The sequence below is a fragment of the Chionomys nivalis genome, chromosome 5 (genome assembly GCF_950005125.1).
Source record: "Chionomys nivalis chromosome 5, mChiNiv1.1, whole genome shotgun sequence".
Classification (NCBI taxonomy): domain Eukaryota; kingdom Metazoa; phylum Chordata; class Mammalia; order Rodentia; family Cricetidae; genus Chionomys; species Chionomys nivalis.
The window spans coordinates 83,612,689-83,633,555 of NC_080090.1; the positions used below are offsets into that span (position 1 = coordinate 83,612,689).

The 20,867-nt window shown below is 46.6% G+C and overlaps 1 protein-coding gene across 9 annotated transcripts in view; it reads left to right on the forward strand.

The window, feature by feature from the left end:
- Nucleotides 1–20,867, forward strand: part of Nav1 (neuron navigator 1) — a 251,746-nt gene that overhangs the window by 222,378 nt on the left and 8,501 nt on the right. For 6 of the 9 annotated variants that reach the window (XM_057769893.1, XM_057769886.1, XM_057769890.1 and 3 more), the window contains 17 exons: nucleotides 327–350; nucleotides 463–540; nucleotides 3,877–3,960; nucleotides 4,192–4,303; nucleotides 8,951–9,072; nucleotides 12,473–12,669; nucleotides 12,867–13,059; nucleotides 13,148–13,316; nucleotides 13,563–13,660; nucleotides 14,405–14,500; nucleotides 14,747–14,906; nucleotides 15,294–15,529; nucleotides 17,017–17,171; nucleotides 17,297–17,368; nucleotides 17,837–18,033; nucleotides 18,655–18,773; nucleotides 20,453–20,650. In XM_057769893.1, the coding sequence (XP_057625876.1) occupies nucleotides 327–350; nucleotides 463–540; nucleotides 3,877–3,960; nucleotides 4,192–4,303; nucleotides 8,951–9,072; nucleotides 12,473–12,669; nucleotides 12,867–13,059; nucleotides 13,148–13,316; nucleotides 13,563–13,660; nucleotides 14,405–14,500; nucleotides 14,747–14,906; nucleotides 15,294–15,529; nucleotides 17,017–17,171; nucleotides 17,297–17,368; nucleotides 17,837–18,033; nucleotides 18,655–18,773; nucleotides 20,453–20,650 (2,310 nt within the window). The remainder of the gene's footprint in view (nucleotides 1–326; nucleotides 351–462; nucleotides 541–3,876; nucleotides 3,961–4,191; nucleotides 4,304–8,950; nucleotides 9,073–12,472; nucleotides 12,670–12,866; nucleotides 13,060–13,147; nucleotides 13,317–13,562; nucleotides 13,661–14,404; nucleotides 14,501–14,746; nucleotides 14,907–15,293; nucleotides 15,530–17,016; nucleotides 17,172–17,296; nucleotides 17,369–17,836; nucleotides 18,034–18,654; nucleotides 18,774–20,452; nucleotides 20,651–20,867) is intronic. The other 3 variants (XM_057769888.1, XM_057769889.1, XM_057769892.1) reach the window with 1 other exon arrangement.

Genomic DNA, 20,867 nt, shown 5'->3' on the forward strand with positions numbered 1-20,867 from the left:
TTTGACTCTTCGGTGGGTTTTGACCCCAATTCCTTACTCCCTCAAGTTGCTCACAGTCAAGGTTTGTTTTCAGACCAGCCGATCTCATTCTCTAGCCTTTTGGCTGGTTAAAGAGAAGCACCAGAGAGAGACCTATTATTTAAACCTGAGTGCAGCTCCAAACCAGTCCTACGAGGAGCCAGGGCCAGGGACGGGGGATTCATCTCTCTGCATCTCTCAATCATGCTTCTTCCTGTCTCCACCCTGACTTTGGTCTTGGCTTCTGCCCCTCCATAGTAATCACCTGCTTTTTCTCTCTTTCTCTCCTTCTGTGCCCACTTCTTCAGGCTGAGGAGAGGATGCAGTCTGAGGTAGGGTGCAAAGCCTTTGTCCCCGCTTGTTAACACCACCGCACACTCCTTTTCCTCTTGGATCCTCTGCTTCCTCCTCCATCAGTAGTTTGCCTCTCTCTTCCTTTGACAGCAAATTCGGAAGCTTCGTAGGGAACTGGAGTCATCCCAGGAAAAAGTGGCCACCCTGACATCTCAGCTTTCTGCCAATGTGAGTACCTGAAGCAGGGTAAGACCCAGCTCTAGTTAAACACAGGCAATGTGGAAACATGATCTGATGAAGTCTGACCTGGGTTTAGACCCCCAGGAAGCAGGTTCTCGTCACAGCGGTACAACAGAAGGTGTGGGGACTTGGGGACTGTCCTTCCCTTTCTCTGAGTCTTCGTTAAGAACCATTTCTCAGGGCTGGAGAGATGGCTCAGTGGTTAAGAGCATTGCCTGCTCTTCCAAAGGTCCTGACTTCAATTCCCAGCAACCACATGGTGGCTCACAAATATCTGTAAAGAGGTCTGGCGCCCTCTTCTGGCCTTCAGGCATACACACAGACAGAATATATAAATAATATAATAAATAATATAAATAAATTTTAAAAAAAGAACCATTTCTTCCCGCCTTAATTAATTGGTAGGGATGAGTTGATATCTGGTAAACTTTGACCTTCCAAAGAGAGCGGAGACCAGTGGTTCTGCAGAGAGGCAGAAACAACCTTGCCATTGGACATGGACAAAAATGGCAATGCATTTTAATTACTGAGCCCTTGAACCCTTTTCCACTGTCCCAGGGTGTGTTTATCTCTTCATCGATGCCACATAACTGAGCAGGCACAGACCTGGTTATTAGAATTCTGTCTGGTGACCATGAGGCCAGCTCAGAGCTGAACCCCCATTCTAGCTGCCTGTGTGGTTCACAGTTGGCTCTGCCTTGGACAGCTGACAGAGTCAATATGAGCTTTAGCTTTGGAACCAACATTCTTCGTTTCTGCATTTAACCCACCCTCCGTAGACCCGTTTAGAATGACTACCTTCCTCCAGACCTGACCTTAGTTTTTCTGTTCTGAGATGGAGAGAAATGGAGTTGCCTCGTCTACCTCCACTGTGGCTAGTTCCTCCCCTGTGACCAAATTGCAAGCGGAGAACATAAGACCCATTTTCTCCCCAAATTGTAAACAACAGCTGAGCTGGGTCTCCAAAAGCTTTCCAAGTGTTTGCGCAGAAATAACCACGTCTGCAGTTTCCGCGATACTTTCTTCTCTCCTGTCTGCCTTTCTCTCTGGGGAACTCAGCTGCCAGGCCTGAGTCCTAGCCCTTGGAATCAGGTAGAATGTCCACCAAGATTTTGCATGTTTTTAACATATTTAAGAAACAGCTCCCTTACCACATTGGTTATTATCTTTATTCTTTTTCCCAAATCTTTAGTTCATAAGTCCCATTCATAAGCTCATATCAAGCTTCCAACTCTCTGGGACCAAAAGAAGTATAACAGAAACAAGAATCATCCTATACCACACCCGTCACGGCGTGGCCTAGGTCATGTCCTGCACACCCTAGGATATTCATGTCTGGGATGTTGAAGGGGAGAGGCGCCAGGGAGGCGGAGAACATCATTGCGCCTGATTCATTTGCACTGCAGTCTGTCAGCCATGGTGCTGTCAAGTCTGGGCTAGTTCAGAAAATGAATTTAGAGGGTGAGTTTTCTCAGAACAGGAAGTTCCATTTGGCTAAGAGAGATCAAACTAAACACCCAGATCTGGTGAGTTCTGAATCTAGAGTTAGATTTTTGCCAAGGTCAGGAGAGATGATGCCAGGTCCCAGAGCTTGCCTCAGGATTCCTGATGTTGAACCAAACTGATTCCATGTTGAATGGAACCTCCATGCTGCTGAAGATGACATGCCCTGGCCGAGAAGAGATCCAGGTCACTGTATTGCCTTCAAAGCTAAGTTCTCTGCAGAAGGACCGTTTGGCCTAATGTCCTACAGGCACCCTAATCTGGAGTTGGGATTACAGTAAGGTGCAGTGTGGGAAGAGAGAAGTGGAAGAGGAGAGGGAGGGAAGCCCAGTTCTCCAGATGAAGAGATATCCATGTGTGAGGAGGCCAGGGGCTCTCCAGGCTCTTGATTAGATTTTCAGGGACTATAAGCTGCTTGCCGACAGCACATGATGGTATAAGTTAGAAGTAAACAAGAAGGGCTAGAGCAATGGCTCAGTGGTTAAGAGCACTGACTGCCCTTCCAGAGAACCTGGGTTCTATTCCCAGCACCCACAGAGTGGCTTACAGCTATCTGTAACTCCAGTCCTAGGGGATCCAGCACCCTCTTCTGGCCTGCATGGTGCCATACATACATGCAGGAAAAACATCCACATACAAATAACATTTAAAATTTAAAAAAAAAAAAGGTAGAAGGTGAGAGTTGGAGTTGAGAGGGCAAGCTTAAAATCCCAAGTGCTTGAGAAGCTACAGCAAGAGGGTCATGAGTTCAAGGCCTGTTTGAGATAGTGAATTAAAGGTCAGCCTGAGAAACTTGGTGAAATCTTGCCTCAAATTTAAACAAAAGACAGAAAGATGCTTAGATCATGATATCTGTCTACTAGGGAGCCTCTAGCCTCATAGGCTGCAAGGACACTGGTAAAATTTGACTTCGTGGTCAGAAAGGACAAATCATATCACGTCATGAAATAATTGAAGACAGTGAGCGTTTTGCAGACAACACAGGGACCTGTCCAAAGCCTTCTGCCTCTTGCTAGACTCTCCATTTGCTCCAGTGCTCTCACTGGAGACTGACCATCCTTGCGTGGTCCCTTTCCTGCTCCGTATCTCATTTCGTTTGCTTTCCTATACCCTTTGCGGCCAGTTGGCTAGCTTGAGATCAAACCACGAGGTACCTCTTCCCAGCCCAGCTACCAGAGAACTAGACATGCCCTACTTAAGGATCCCCAGTGCCTCCAGGTTCCAGCACCTTTTCCGATGTAGACCTGACACCTAGTGGCCAAAGTGTGGAATTCCCCTGAAGTGGTTTGCACAGCCTCCGGTTTCCCTCCGCCTTTCATGGGATAAGGCTTCTCCTCCAAAGCCAGGAGGAGATAAGAATAGAGAGTCAGCCAGCTGCAGAAGAGCTAAAACAAACAGATCCTACTGGGAGGTCATTGGTCCCAGGAGATCTGGCCCTCCATGGTGGATTAAGCCAAAAGCAGTAAGATTGACTGTAGAAGCTGTTGCTCTCCCATCAAACCTTCCACCGATCAACCACTTAAAACAGGGAGGGACTTTAACACCGCTGGTAGGTGATAAGAACCAGATCTCAAGTTTCCGAAAAGCTCCAAAAGCCTGCTCTACCTACTGCACTGTTATTAGAGGAGCTGGTTCTCTCCAGAAAACCTATTTGATTCCACCTTGTCTGCCCAGGGAAATCAGTAGCTTAGAATCGCCAAGGGTTTTGTTTGCGCTGGTCAGCTCTGAGACACAGGAAATCTGTTAAACTACTCCGGTATCAGCCATTCCCTCTTCCACAGCTGCATATGCCTTAAGTTCTTCTTTGTCTGTTTGTGTCAGGCTAACCTGGTGGCTGCCTTCGAACAGAGCCTGGTGAACATGACATCCCGCTTGCGACACCTGGCAGAAACAGCCGAGGAGAAGGTGAGAGGCCAGGGCGGTGAGTTCTAAACAACCTAGCCAGTTCTTCCACTCTTCCATCAGGGCCATTTCCTTACTTCGTCGCCCCGATTCTCAGCCTGCTTGTCGGTACAACATCCCATGTTCATCACTCCCAGTTCCCTGGCCTTTTCTGTCCAGAGCAGTAGAACCCCGTGCCTGGTTCACTGAGTATTCCTGCTGTGCAGATAACAGCACAACTGTCATTTCGCTTAGGACACTGAGCTGCTGGATTTGCGAGAAACTATAGACTTCCTGAAGAAAAAGAATTCTGAGGCCCAGGCGGTCATTCAGGGAGCACTGAATGCCTCAGAAGCCACACCCAAAGGTAGGATATTAGCCACAGAGTGACGGGAATTGAAAAAGACGAGGTTGGCGAAAGGCAGATCAGTACAGGGCCCATAACCCGCCAGCTTTAACATCCAGCTTCTACAAGGTGGGGGTCCTTAGGTAGTCTGCAGTGTGATGTCTTGATTATCCAGTGGGGAGAGCCAGGAGTGTGACTCTGTGACCCCTGAGGATCAGGGCGAAGTAGAGGAGACCTGTAATCTCCCCAGGCCCACTACCTTTCCCTCAGCCTTTAGACCAGAGCCAAAGATCACTCAAAGGAGCCTCAACAGGGCCTCATCATGTAGCCCTGATTAGCCTAGAACTCACAGTTGCATTGCTGCCTCCATTTCTCAAGTGCTGGGGTTAGAGGTGTTCGCCACCAGGCCCAGTAAGAAATCACCCCTTTTTGTTTGTTTTTAAATTTCTATTTATTTTTTAAGTTTTTATACAAGTACATATCATATGGTGAATATATTTCTCCTCTACCTGTTCCTTTCCCAGCCCTCCCCATTCCTGTTCCTCCCCTACACAGTGTCAGCTCTACCATCATGTCACATACATACAGATGTGGTTCTGTGTACCCATAATAAAATCCCGGCACAAACAAGAAGAAGTGTGATACTTTTTCCTAAGGTTGGCACAAAAAAAACCCACTAAATCTTAAGTAAAGGCGGTTCCAAAATAGCACAAATGTGTGGTTGGTTTACATACATGTACGTGATTTTACTTGATTATCACTCCGCCCCTCCATGGGCGATTCAACCTGCAGTTCAAACGACGGAGCCAGAAACTGCAGTTCAAACGACGGAAGCCAGAAACTGCAGAGATCCACTGGGACTCTGAGAGGTTGGCTTTGGTATTCAGCAGTCAGTCATGCTCTGCTGTGGACGGTGAAGGGGATGAAGCTCAATAATAGCCCTGAGTTCCATTCCCAACACACACATGAAAAACCCAAAGCTTTCTGTCTTCCAGTCCTTTATCAGAAGCGAGGCCTGTGGGACAGCTTGGCAGGCCTCTCACTTATCCATAGTCATTTTTCTTTGTTTTGTTGGCTTTTTAAAAATATATATATATATTTATTTTTATTTTATGTGCACTGGTGTTTTGCCTGCATGCATGATTGTGTGAGGGTGTCAGATCTTGGGGTTACAGTTGTGAGCTGCCATGTGGGTACTTGGAATTGAACCTGGGTCCTCTGGAAGAGCAGTCAGTGTTCTTAACCACTGAGCCATCTCTCCATCTCTAGTTTTAGATCCTACTTAAGTCTTTGTTCCATTTTTAATAGAGTTTTGCTTTGTTTGGTTTTTTTTTAAAGACAGGGTTTCCTATAGCCTAAATTGGCCTCATATATTTATTATGTAGCCAAGGATGACCTTGAACTCTTGATTCTCCTGCCTCTACCTCCCAACTGCTGGAGTTATTGGTAAGTGTTCCATACTCAGTTTAATTTTCATGAGATTAATATATAATAATCTATATATATATTATAATATTATATAATCTATCTATATATATGGTAGGAGATACAGGCCCCATTTTATTCTTCACACATGAACAGCCAATTGTTCTGGTATCATTTAATGAAAAGCCTGCTTTCTCCACTGAATTACATTAGAAAGTTGCCTTTGTCCGTTGACAAAAATAAATAAGTAAATGTATGGGTTTATTTCTGGACTCTGTTTTAATAAGATGTTTTGTATCTATCCTTAGGCAGTACCACATTTTCTTAATTACTTCTTTGTGCATTTAGTTTGAAAATTGGACAGGTGATCCCTCCAACTTTGGTCTCTTCAAGATCATTTTGGTTATGGTTCATTTCTAGCTTTGTGACCTACACACACACATACGCACAAATTAAATCTAGACTCTATATATGAAAGTAAATATATTTGTCTTCCTGTGTCTGCTTAATGTTATTTCTGGTTGCATCGATTTTTCTGTAAATATCAAGCTTTCATTTTTTCCTTATGTCTGCATAAAAATTTATTGTCTATATAGACCACATTTCTTTTATTCATCCGCCAGTTGATGGACAGCTAGGCTGGTTCCATTGCCTGTGAATAGTGGAGCAGTAAGCATGGATATACAAGTATCTCTGTTTCTTTTTTTTAACAAGATCTTGTTGTGTAGCTCGTTGGCCTCAAACTCCCTGTGTAGACCAGAGTAGCCTCAAACTCCAGCAACCCTTCTGCTTCACACTCGTATAAATACACAACACACCCCTTTCCCGTCTGCAGTTTTGCCCAGCTCAGGTAGAATCAACCTAGGTACCATGCCATTAATATACCTCTTATGTTTTCCTCCTCACTGTTTGGCCCTTGGAGGGAGTTCACTCTGGTGCCTATGCCATCCCAATTATACTCCCCCTCCGTGCTGGTACTGTCCTGGCTCGGGGTCTTCATTGCTGCAGTCATTCCCTAGCTGGCTCGGAGTGCTCCAGTCCCTACTTCCACTGCACCCAGAGTAACTGCATTGTCAGTTCAGATCAGAAAGCATCCCAATCTAAACATGAGCTGGATATTAGATAAGAGGGATTACGATTAATTTTCTTTGGCTTGATAATACTTTTGTGTGCAAATATCCATATTCACAGGAGCTATATCTTCAGGCATTTAGTTGCAAAATGTCATCTGCAACTTATTTTCAGATTGTGTGAGAAAGTGGGGAGGGAGCAGATAGAATAAAGTTAGCAATGGTTAAACTGGGCAGAGGGCATCTGAGTATTATTTTAGTATGCTGTAAGCTTTCCCTTGTGTTTGAAACAGTCCAGGAAAGCAGGTTAAAGAAGACAGACTGTATCCCCAGTCCTTTCGAGTTGCACACAGCCTCCTCCGGCTCTAAGTGCGCCTTTCCTTTTAGCCCCATCTTCCATCCTTTCCTCTTGCACCAGACAGTCTACCTATAAATAATCCTGCCATACGGTGGACACTTTTCTAAGCCTTTCACCTATATTCACTTATTCCAGATAACAACCTAAGGAAGCACATTTCATAATGAGGAGAATAAGACAGAAAACCATTTGATCCATTATCACAGGTGATATATCTGAGATATTCGACTATTTCTAACGTCCCGAGTGAGCTTTGCCCTTGAGATACACATTTGCTGAATAAATAAATTATGACTATCTGCTATGAATGTTCACAGTGACCTTAGTTCAAAGGAGCCTTGCCTGTAGCCTCACTAGAACTGGCGCTTAACCAGTAGTGCCCAGGCGTGTTTTATTTATAAATAGCCAATAAGTGTGCAAAACTCAAGATGCAGGAAATGTTTTCTAACTGTTGCAGATTTCTAATGCTACAAATACATCTTTTGCATTCTGCCCCTTCCACAGTCCTGAGGGTTGAGCCCAGCACCTTATTAACAGCAGGCAAGCACTCTGCCACCAAGTTATTTTGTTATTGAAAGAAACTTAGATGTAATTTTTAATTTAATAGATGGACTTGCGACTATTGGAAGCTCCCTATGCTAGTCAAATACTTGCTATTTTTTTAAAAAACATTATTGGTGTGAGAGAGCTTGATTGAACCCAGGGCATCTGCATGTACCCTTCTTTAGCTCTAAATGCTTTTCTCGGTGTTCCCATCTGAAATCTCTCTGCTCTTTTAGTACTTAAATGTCTCTTGTTGGCTTTACCCTTTCCCCACATTTTAAGGAAGAGTGTTTCATTTTTCTTGCTATTGCAGACCTCAGAGAATTTAAGCTTTCTGCCTCTCAGATGACAAACTGGAGCTCTTTCAGGTTAAATGCAAGGCACAAGGCTCTTATACTTGACCTTGAGCCAAAAGGCAGCCAAGTGTTGCTGGCGGATCATAAAAAAATAATAGGGCATGGGGCAAGAGGGCTACCATATGTTTAGAGCCAGTCTGGGCTACAGAGTCATTTATAGGCTACTCTGTGCTGCAGAATGAAACCCCATCTCAAAAAAATAAAGAAACAACAACAACAACAAAAATAGGTATGATGGTTCATACCTGTATCCCAGCACTTGGGAGGCAAGGCAGGAGGACTGTCACAAGTTCGAGACCAACCTGGTGTTCATAGTGAGACTTTGCTAACACACGCACACACACGTGCACACACACATTGGTTGCATCTGCATAGAAGTGTCCAGTGCCAGCTTCAGTTAAGTCCTTTTCACAACACACATACACACATACACATATACAATACACACACACCCACATTGGTTGCATCTGCGTGAAAGTGTCTCGTGCCGGCTTCATTAAGTCCTTTGCACAAACAGTCAATCTGAGTTCATTACTAAACCCTTCTATTATACTAAACTGGGGGTTCTTTCTTGTGCTTTTGCTTTTGTTTTTGTTTTGTTTTAGTTCTGGACAGGGTCTTACTGTGTCACCCAGCACAGAACACGCAATCCTCCCAAATGCTGGGCCTCGCCCTGCCCCACTTAGACTGGGGGCTTCCTGAGAATAGAATTGTTTCTTTTTTCACGTTAGCCTTTTCTTCTCTGCTGAAACCTGACTGTAACTCTCTGTTGGTTGATGAAAAGCCCACCAGATGAGTAGTATGCACCTAGAAGTTGGTGGGTCCCCCCACCCTTGTCGACTGCAGCTAGACTCCTTAAGCCTCCCATTTTCCCTAAATCTACCTCTGTGTTCTTCCCACCTGTACTGGCCCATAGAACTCCGGATCAAGAGACAGAATTCCTCAGATAGCATCTCCAGCCTCAACAGCATCACCAGCCATTCCAGCATCGGCAGCAGCAAAGACGCTGATGCCAAAAAGAAGAAGAAGAAGAGCTGGGTAGGTAATGTTTTGGGGGCTGACTTGTAGTTACATTTGCCCCAGTGCAGGGAACAGATCCTTTCAGGATCCCCCAGTAGGTAGTCCCTTCTACTAAAGTGTCAGTGTGGTGTGACATCTGTTGACGTCTGCTGGGAACAAAGTCTAAGTCCCCATTCCTCCAACCATTGTATACTCCCCCACCACCACTCGCCCTGCAGTCTTTATACTTCTCTGCTTTCCTGGGGCTCTGCCTACTGATGCGGTCAAATGTTTTTGGCCACAGAAGGAGCTGAGAAAATATCCGGGGGGTGGGAGGGAGGGAATTACATATCAGTCCCTCCCCTACTCTCTCATTATGGAGAGAATTTGTAAGACAAGTGACTCATTCTAGATTCTAGGGGGCCTTGGTTTGGGAGAGGTGTCTCTGGCTAGTCCAGGGGTGGGTTTGTTATGTGTGTTGTCCCCGTCCCCTCCCTACCCCCCATAGCTCTAAACTGACCCTGGATGAACTTTCTAAAGTCTTCAGGCAGGTATAGGACATTGTCTGACTGAGAGGGAGAGTGACCCAGAGTAAGCGTCTTGTCCCTGTCCTCTGCTGAGGAAGGCTGGCCACAGACCTTCACCTGGTGCAGACAGGAACCCGCTGTGTGAAACAGCTGTGTGAAATGAATGATTAGTGTCGCTGCTGCTTCTTTTCATTTTTTTTTCTTTTTATTTCCTCAAAATGCTGACTTCCAATCCCTATTTTTTTCCAGGTTTATGAGGTAAGAGACTCGGTTCCTCTCCCTTTACTTTTTCTTTCCCTTTGCACACCCTCCCTATTTCTGGAGCAAGTTCCCTCTCTTAAAAAAAAAAAAAAAAAAAGGTCACCCATAACCCCAACTGCCCCAGTTCCTAACTCACTCCACTGCATGGTCCATCCACGCTGCCCCTCATGAGGACAGAGGAGTGGTCTGCTTAGGGGTCAAATGGGAAGTCCTAACAAAATCCAAACCTATTGCCTGCCATCTTCCCCTGGTCCAAGATTGGCCTATTATAAAAAGCAGACCCATTAAGCTCCTGTTATCCAGAAAATGAGCCTTTTTTCCCCCACTCACTGTAGACTCCTAAAATGGAGGAGAATCAATGAAGGTTATCTGAGTCACAGTTTCTTGAGGGCTGTCCATTTTGGGCTTATTAAAAATTAGCTTTAGACTAGTATGAACCGGAGACAGGTGAGAGATTTATTTCATCGAGGGTAGGGAATGCTCATCGCCCCAAAGGCCATGGAGCGCCCAAGGACAAGTCAGGGACTAGAGTACTATTCGAGGCAAACATGATGTGGCCCAGAATTTTTATTCCAAAACAGATAGGTGTGCTCCTGATACTGTATTATGATGTGAAGAATGGGTAAAGCTGAGCTCATTGCCCCAGTCAGTAGAAGCCTACCAGCCTGGTGTGTATGCCTCAATCCCAACACTAGCGTGATTGAGGCAGGACGAGCACCGTGAATTCAATGGCAGCCTGGCCTACGTAGTAAATTCTAGGCCTGACCTGAGTTGACCCCGGAACCCACACAAAGGTGGAAGGAGAGAGCTGGCTCTACAGAGTTGTTCTCTGACCACACACACACACGTGCTGTGGCAGGTGCACACAGATGGAGAGGCCAGTTGTTCATCCAAATCTGGATATCTGGAGGAGCATTGCCCAAAGTGTGCTGTGCAGATCACCAGGCCACTGGGATAGTCCTTAAAGACTGGCAATACCATCAGAAACCTCTGAGGGGCGCTGCATTTCCTACCTAGCATTATCTGTGTTAGGAAAGTTCTAAGATACCCTGTCCCTAGCAGAGAGTCCTGATTGTCTGCTAAATACATTGGTTGAACCATGCAACCAGTGTCGCTCTGTAGGAGCAGAGCAGATGTCTCCCTGCAGCCCTGACTGTCAGAATACTGATGGTTACATAGAGCGCTACTGTCATAGAAATGCAATGATTTCAGAGGGCTCTGCTGTGGGCAGACATGGTCACAGGATTTCTCTTTAGAGAGGGAAGGAGACAGAGAAGAGACAAGAGATAGACTGACTCTCGTGAGACAGTGATGTGGAAAAAAAACTCCACCAGATTGGAAATCGGGAAGCCTGGATGTCTTCCTTGAGATACACAATGCCACGTCAGTCAGTCTCAACTCTTCCTCTCTACAACTGAAGCTTTACAATACTTTCGAGCCCTGGTCGCTCCGTGGCTCACCATCTGCACATATACTCTCCCCTGAGTACCCCAGCCAGCTTGGTCCTCATGTCTTACCTACAAGGTCCACACATACCATGTTCTAGCTCCATAAGCTCCCAGGAGACCTCAGACATGTTCTGAGAAGGACACCTTGAAAGGAGCTACTCAGTCCTCCCAGCCCCCACCCTGCCACACACACACACACACACCTTTTTATTTACTGTCCCAAAGATCTGGCTTGCCTTTGTCCCCTATAGCCTTTGACCCCTCCTTTACTCTCTGTCTCTTGCTGCCATCCCATGTCTATGTTCCTGTGTATGCGTGTGTGTGTGTGTGTGCATGCTGTATGGAGGCATGTGAATGGGTGTGGGTCAGGTCCTTGGCTTGCATATCTAGCTCACATCCCTAACCACAAAGCTCATCACCACCAGAACCAAACAAGCTATGGTCAGATTATAATGTCCCAAGTAGACAAAGATTGGCTAGAAGATATTATTCTTGGACACTTGGCATAGTAAGCAGTGCCGAAAGGTGGGCATGGAGGTAAATACCTGTGATCCCAGCACTTGGGAGGTAGACGCAGGAGGATCCAGACTTCAAGATCACCCACCGCTACATACTGAGTTCAAGGCTAGCCTGGCCTACATAAGTCCCTGTCTTAAAAACAAGGAGGAAAGACAAATCAGTTGGTTGTTTTAACCACTATGCCATGGGCTGAGAATAAGAAATAGTACATGAAATGAGATCACTTCCTCGTCTTGATTCTCTTAGGACTATATTGTCAGTTTGTAGTTCTGTGAAGTTGTGAAGAGATTAATAGATTCTTTTAAAATGTGCCCAAGTCAGAAGGAGCATCTTAAGACCCACAGAGAGTGAGATTCTAGACTAATCAGCCAATGGAGGAAGTGGAACTGGACTGTTGAGAGGTATACCATGTGTCATCTGGGGAGCTTTTTCTGTCATGAGGGACACAGCTCCCGCCATGAATTCAGCAAGTTCCCCTGACCTATAATGGCAGCAAACCAAGTGGTCCTCTCTTTCACTCAGTCCTGACTTGTAGATAGCTCCTCAGTCCAGTGACATCTCACAGAATGGGTGTAATTACAAGTAAATCCCCTGCCTCCACATCCTCGTCCCGGCCCTAAGTCATCCTCCCTGTCCCAGAATAGAGCCTTGACGTCTCCCTCCCCGGAATCTGCTCTCTTCTAGCTTCGAAGTTCCTTCAACAAAGCCTTCAGCATTAAAAAGGGTCCCAAGTCAGCCTCCTCGTACTCTGATATCGAGGAGATTGCCACACCTGACTCCTCAGCCCCATCATCCCCCAAACTACAGCATGGCTCCACAGAGACTGCATCCCCCTCCATCAAGTCCTCCAACTCATCCTCTGTGGGCACTGAGGTCACCGAGTAAGTGCTCTCTCCACCGGCCACCCTGGTAAACTGCTGGCCTTTGCCTGGGCATGTGAGACCCACAGAGGGACCCTTCCTGACAGGCCAGAGGGGTGCCAATAGGCAGAAGGAAACAAGACTGTAAGCAGGCATGTCAGTATCCCCTGCTCTCCAGTGCTTCTCTAGGATCCAGGCTGACTCTTGCTTCCTCACAGGGTCCCTGCTCATTCGGTCCCCCACACTAGACTGTTCCAAGCCAATGAGGAGGAGGAGCCTGAGAAGAAAGAGGTATCGGAGCTGCGCTCTGAACTATGGGAGAAAGAAATGAAGCTTACGGATATCCGGTTGGAGGCCCTAAACTCTGCCCACCAGCTAGACCAGCTTCGGGAGACTATGCACAATATGCAGGTCAGTGTCTGGGCAGAGCTGCAGGAGGGGAGAGCGGGGGCCGACATCCATGCCACCCTGCCACCTGCCCTGTCTCTTCTGCCCACAGTTGGAGGTGGACCTGCTAAAAGCAGAGAATGACCGGCTGAAGGTTGCCCCCGGCCCCTCCTCAGGCTCCGCTCCAGGGCAGGTCCCTGGATCATCCGCTCTGTCATCCCCTCGCCGTTCCCTGGGTCTTGCACTCAGCCATCCCTTCAGTCCCAGTCTCACAGATACAGGTACCTGCTTGGCAAGAGCTTGTGTGGGTAGAAAGAGAAAGGGCGTATTTACATGGTGTGCCATGGCCTCCTTGATCCAGGAGGTAATGGCGTTGAAACCAAGAAGATCCCACTGTCAGTAAGCACTATGGTTCTCATCTCTTCTTCGTCATAAATAAGGAATCAGTATTTGGAATGGAAAATAACTACAAAGTTTGGGATAAGGCTAAGTCCTTAAAATCAATTAGTCTTTTTCAACCTGCACAGACCTATCACCCATGGACGGCATCAGCACCTGTGGCCCTAAGGAAGAAGTAACCCTTCGGGTGGTGGTACGGATGCCACCCCAGCACATCATCAAAGGGGTAAGGGGCTTCAGGAAGGGCCAGAGTAGGAAACAGCATGATACAGACAGCCACAGATTTGCACTGTTGCAAAAGCAATGTATGTTTGGTAGAAACTGTACTTGCATTTTGATCTGTCCCTGGGCCAGCCCTGTGCAGTATGAAACACTCTCAAGCTCCGGGATGATGATGGTGAACCACAGCTCCCAGCCAGCCACACATCCATGAGAGTAAACAGCAGCAAATGTTCCCGTGGCTTAAGTGTGCTGAATGCACTTTGGACTCACAAAATTTGAATTCATAATGGTTTTATCATGGGGTGGGGGGAGGAGGACAGGGTCTCATTTAGCTCAGACTGACCTTGAACTTGCTGTATAGCAGAGGATGACCTAAAATTTTGATTCTCCTGCCTTCACACCCCTCCATTTGAGAGTCTTATGGGGCTATCACATAAAATAGAAAAGCTGGGGGAGGGAAGGGGTGAGTTGGGGAGCGGGAGGGGAATGGGAGGAGGGGAGGAAGTGTAAATTTTTTGAATGGAAAAATAAATTTTAAAAAAGGAAAAAAATAAAGGATGTGGAGAGATTTGGAATTGGAAAAAAAAAAAGAAAGAAAAGCTGTACTGTCTGTCACACTTTTGAAAAAAAAAATTCAGAGCTCTGAATATCCCCAAAACTAGACTCCTAAGCTCCTGAGGCTTTCTGGGATCTCCCATTCTAGTGTCATCTGTGCTGAGGCTCACGTGCCTCAACCTTAACCTTACAGGACTTAAAGCAGCAGGAGTTCCTCTTGGGATGCACCAAGGTCAGTGGCAAGGTGGACTGGAAGATGCTGGATGAAGCTGTTTTCCAAGTGTTCAAGGTAAGGTGATTCTCACCCTTAACAAAGGTTGCTCATCTTCTCAAAGGGCATTCAGCCATCCAGGCACTGGGATCCTGGGAACCTTTGGTGCTTTATTGAGGGGCCAAAATAGGAAAATGCACATACCCTATTCCTCCTACACCTCCTTTCATTGCCTATAGTATTTGTTCTTTCTTGTGGCTTTCCCGTCTGTAGTTACATCTTTTCAGCTTGCTCACGATCTTCTTGTTCTCCCACTTCTACCAGGACTACATTTCTAAAATGGACCCAGCTTCCACCCTGGGACTAAGCACCGAGTCTATACATGGCTATAGCCTCAGCCATGTGAAACGAGTGTTGGATGCTGAGCCTCCAGAGATGCCCCCTTGCCGCCGAGGTGTCAATAACATATCGGTCTCCCTCAAAGGTCAGTCTTTGTCTCTTGGGGTGAAAGAGTGTGGCATAGAGGCAGGGAGAGGATCATTGAGTCATGCATCATACGTTCACATAACAAGGAATTACTGAGAAACCCTAATGTGAATGTGCTTAAGTAACAGAGGAAATAAAAAAGATAAGACCCAATCCGATGTTTTTGCCAGTCTCGGGCTGCTTCTCTACCCATTCTAAGTCAGAGTGTATCCCTAGAATTGAGATCCGGGCTTTAAAAACTGGGTTGAGGCGATTCCACTGGAACCCTAAGACAGGTGTTTCTGACTTTTTTCAGTGGACCCCTAAATGATGAACGAAAGGTTCTTTGGGTATCTTGCCATCCTCAGAGCTGCTTAAGACTCGTGCTTTCTGGGGTGGGGTGCAGGTCTGAAGGAGAAGTGTGTCGACAGCCTGGTGTTTGAGACGCTCATCCCCAAGCCCATGATGCAGCACTACATAAGCCTCCTGCTCAAGCACCGGCGCCTTGTGCTGTCCGGTCCCAGTGGCACCGGCAAGACCTACTTGACCAATCGGCTGGCTGAGTATCTGGTGGAGCGCTCAGGCCGTGAGGTCACTGACGGCATCGTCAGCACTTTCAATATGCACCAGCAGTCTTGCAAGGTGGGGGCCTCCTGAGACTTTCTGCCAGCCTGTGTGGCCTCAGCCTCCCCCAAGCCTTTCCCTAGCCCCTTCCTGCCCCTCATTCTTTTCCCTTTCCGCGGCTTTGCCCTCATCTTTCCCCTTTCTTCAGTCTTCTTTCCCGCCCCTTCCTTCCCTCTGATACCCCCTTTCTTGTCTTCTCCTCTTCTCCCCTCTTCTCCTCTCCTTTCCTTTCTTTCTTTCCAGGCAGGGTCTTGCTATGAAGGCCAGGCTGGCATTGAACTAGGGTGTGCCCACCATCCTCTTCCCCTGCCCCAGGTGTGTGTGTGCATGTGTGTGTGTGTGTGTGTGTGTGTGTGTGTGTGTGTGTGGTGTTGAGTATTAAGCATAAGGCCTCGTGCATGCAGGCAAGCACTCCACAACTGAGACTACGTCCCGAGCTCTCTTTTTTTATACAGGGTCTCCCTGTTTCCCAGGCTGGCCTAAATGTGCAATCCTCCTGCCTCAGTCTCCCAAGTAACGAGGATTGCAGGCTGTGCCACCAACCCCAGTTTGCTCTTAGCTTCTTTTACCCATAACTTCCTCCTTCGTACTTTCTCTCACCTCTACCTCAGTTCTTCTTTCCCTCCAGTTAACCAACAGTGAAACGTAGACTCTTTTCTCTGTACTCTGCCAATGCTGTCTACCATATCCGTTCTCTTGTGTCTTCTTCCCCCTACCTTGTTTTTCATTATTACCCATCAGACAATGGGCCACAAGACACAAGTGTTCCGGATTAAGTATTACATGTTATCTCCCCAGTGATCTACCTTGAGTATACCCTAAAACTCTGGAATGGTACAAGCCTTAGCTGTCCCAAGCTGAGGAGGTGGTGGCATTAGCTCAATAAAACACCATTTCAGAATAGATACTCCTTACTTGTTGAGGGGGAGATTTAAGATTGCTGCTCAAAGGAGTTTGCTTGAAAGGGGCTGGTGGTGCAGGGGTAGGCAGTGGTGGCGCACGCCTTTAATCCCAGCACTTGGGAGGCAGAAGCAGGTGAATCTCTGTGGGTTCAAGGCCAGCCTGATCTACAAGAGCTAGTTTCAGGACCAGCTTCAAAACTACAGAGAAACTCTAGTTCAAAAAACCAAAAGAAAAAAAAGAAAGAAAGGGGCTGGGGATTTAGCTCAGTGGTAGAGTGTTTGCCTAGCATGTGCAAGGCCCTGGGTGTTCAATCCCAGGCATTTCAATAAATAGAAAGATAGATAGATAGATAGACAGACAGACAGTTGTTTGAGAGCCTCTTGGACAGACAGACAGACAGACAGTTGTTTGAGAGCCTCTTGGACTACTGTCAGTCAGTCTGTGGTAATCTGGTTCAGTAATCCAATGTTTAAGTACATCCAACAGGGACCAAGGGCCCCAGGGAAATATGGAATTAACTAAACTTCTGCAAAAGACTTGCCAAGGTTTTTCAGGTGTGTCCGCTGTCCTGAGTGATGACCCACTGTCTTCATTTATTCCAGGATCTGCAGCTGTACCTCTCCAACCTGGCCAACCAGATAGACCGGGAAACAGGAATTGGGGATGTGCCCTTGGTGATCCTATTGGATGACCTGAGCGAAGCAGGCTCCATTAGTGAGCTGGTTAATGGGGCTCTTACCTGCAAGTACCACAAATGGTAAGCTCAGGACTACTTCCCACAGTGGGAAGAGTGAGAAGAACGCAGCCTGGTCTGTCCTATGAGCTTCCCGTTGTGTGTACGTGGAGACAGACCTAAGTAAATCCTTCTCCCTTTCTTCCCAGTCCCTATATCATAGGTACCACCAATCAGCCTGTAAAAATGACACCCAACCATGGCTTGCACTTAAGCTTCAGGTAAGAACTATGTCCCTTCAAGAACCTTCTGGCCGTACCCAGGTGCCTGTAAAGAATAATTCAGTCCTGAACTTGTGGGCCGAGGAGCAGTGAGGGGTGACAGGCAGAGCCCTTCAGGCTAGGAAAGGGAAGTAGATGTTTTTGCACGTCAGTTACAGGGTGAAAGAGGATGACTTTGAGGGAAGGGAAGGAACCAAAGCCTAGGAGAAACCCTGGCTGGCTGCTGGATTAAGGACTTTCTTCCTGGTCACTCTGTGAGGCCAACCGGTCACTTGAGGAGGTCAAAGTTGAAAATCAATTGTGCCTGTCCAGAGCTGCTACCTTACTGCCATCGTCACCTCCTGTCATTTGAGATGTCAACGGGCATTAATGGGAGACAGGCAGGAAGAGGGCCAGACTGGCAAGGGATGAACCCTGGCAGTGTCCCCACTGACACTCTGACCCTGTTCTTCCTATCCCTGGTGACAGGATGCTGACTTTCTCTAACAACGTGGAGCCAGCCAATGGCTTTCTGGTCCGTTACCTGCGGAGGAAGTTGGTAGAGTCAGACAGTGACATCAATGCTAACAAGGAAGAGCTGCTTCGGGTGTTGGACTGGGTGCCCAAGCTGTGGTATCACCTCCACACCTTCCTTGAGAAGCACAGCACCTCGGACTTCCTCATTGGTACTGGGGTCCAGCTTCCCCTGGGACTGGAAGCACTTTCCCTTCTTGTACCTTACCCCCTGGAGGGAGGCTCTCTTTGCTTGCTGGAGTTGAACCACTTAAGTATATAATCAGCTTTTCCAATGCAGTACAACTATGAATTGGATAAATCACTTCAGACAAAGGGAGAATTGCTTGAACCAACTACAAGTTCAAGGCCAGCTTGAGCAACACATTGAAACCTCCCCTAATCTTAGAAATAGATAGATAGGTTAATTAAATAAAATAAATGTGCCGAGGGCATAGCTCAATGGTAGAACACTTATTTAACATGTGCGAGGCCCTAGGTTAAAAACTAAAGCTATCCTTCCCCTCATCTCTCCTCACAGTTGATTGGTAAAGGAAAAGAAGGCGTGCAGGAGGGAAGTGAGCTGCTTGCCTTCCTCCTTGTCTCACTTCCACTTCCGCCTTGTAAACATTATTGGTTTGGCAGACAGCTGTCACCCACTACTCTTTACCGCCTTCTGGTTCCCTCTAAGCTTTGGATGTTACCGCTCTATGTCCTGCACTAAGGAGTAAAGGAGGCAGGGCAGGGAAAATCAAGGTTCTCAGGCTTCTTCATGGCCGCATTGTTTTCCCTAGGCCCTTGCTTCTTTCTGTCCTGTCCCATTGGCATTGAGGACTTCCGGACCTGGTTCATTGACCTGTGGAACAATTCCATCATTCCCTATCTACAGGAAGGAGCCAAGGATGGGGTCAAGGTGAGCCTCGCTCTCTGACTTTACTCGGGCTTCTCATTGCTGTCTAACTGTAACTTGTTACCCATCGATGAACCTTTCCCCAGCTTTCCCTTCCTGGTTTCCCCAGCCACTGACAACCACCATGCTCCTTAAATGTCTGTGAGATCAATTTTTAGACACCATATAGGGCTATGAGCAAATGAAACTTACCTTTCTCCGTGCGGCTTACTCCCATGCTGTTGCAAATGGCAAGATCATCTTCCACTGTGTATGCAGAGCAACTTCTCTTTATCCCATCGTCACGTGGGTAATTTCTATCACTAGGCTACATCACTGCTGCACTAACATGGGAGTAAAGATGCCCTTCAAAATAGTGGCCTCATTTCTTCTGAATATATTCCTAGTAGAAAGATTGGTGGGTCATATAGTAGTTCTACTTTAATTCTGAGGAATCTTCATATTGTTTTTCATCATGGGCCTATTAGTTTATGTTCCCACAAACAGTCTACAAGGGTTCTACTTTCTCCACATTTGTTATCTATAGTCTTTTAGGGAATTACCATTCTCACTAGGGTAAACTCAACCAATTTTGGTTTTGATTAGCATTTCCACAATAATAGATAGATAGATAGATAGATAGATAGATAGATAGATAGATAGATAATAGGCAGGCAGGCAGCAGGCAGGCAGATAGTTAATCTAGGCCGTGACATGTCACATGTCATAACTCTAGCACTTGGATAAGTGGATAAGGTGGGAGCGTCACAAATTTGAGGCCAATCTGTACTATATCATGAAACTTTTTAATTAATTAAAAACAAATTTTAAGGTTTAACTGGGCATGCGGCCCATGACTGTAATCTCAGGAAGCTGTGGAAGGGCTGCTGAGTTTAAGGCCAGCCTGAACTACGTAGCAAGCACCAGGACAGCCAGATCCAAATAATAAGACTGTTTTAAAATAAAATTAGCTAGGCACTGTGGTAGCACATGCCTTTAATCCCAGCACTTGCAGTTGGGAGGCAGAGATAGGTAATCTCTGTGAGTTCAAGGCCAGCCTGGTCTACACAAGAAGTTCCAGCTACCAAGAGCTATATAGTGAAGCCCTGTCTCTAAACAAACTTTTTTTTTTGTCAAGACAGGGTTTCTCTGTGTAGCCCTGGCTGTCCTGGAACTCACTTTGTAGACCAGGCTGGCCTCAAATTCCCTGAGATCCACCTGCCTCTGCCTCCTGAGTGCTGGAGTTAAAGGCACATATGCCACCACGCCCAGCCTCTAAACAAACTTTTAAGACAATATGCTAAATTATCCTCAATTATTCTAGCAGTTTATATCAACTTATTTTTTTTTTTTTAAATATTTATTTATTATGTATACAACATTCCTTCCATGTATGCTTGCAGGCCAGAAGAGGGCAGCAGACCTCATTACAGATGGCTGTGAGCCACCATGTGGTTGCTGGGAATTGAACTCAGGACCTCTGGAAGAGCAGTCAGTGCTCTTAACCTCTGAGCCATCTCTCCAGCCCCTCAACTTATTTTCTTTCATGAGAAGCTCGGCTACATAGATCGAAACTTTATGTCTTTGTGCTTGAGGGAGTATGTATTTCCGGGGACCGTAGTTCTTGTGAAACATAGACGAGACAACGTAAGCAAACCTCTGATCCGTCCTCGTCCTTTTATTGATACACTTTCCTTCTCCAGGTTCATGGACAGAAAGCTGCTTGGGAAGACCCAGTGGAGTGGGTCCGGGACACTCTGCCCTGGCCGTCCGCCCAACAAGACCAATCAAAGCTATACCACTTGCCCCCACCCTCCGTGGGCCCTCACACCATTGCCTCACCTCCAGAGGATAGGACAGTCAAAGACAGCACCCCAAGCTCCCTGGACTCAGACCCTCTGGTGAGTAAAAGTCATTTTTTTAAAAAGCCACAGAATAGTCTAGAACTGAATTCTTACACTCTTCGTGTATGTTCTGATGGGTCTTAGGCATTGAAGAGTTTCAGCAAAGCTAGGACGAAAATGAGGCCAGTGAGGAACTCTGAGCACCAGGATCTTGGCCTGCATCCTGGCTGAAGCTAAATAAAAAGCCTGGAAAATATATTCTAGTAAAGGCCCA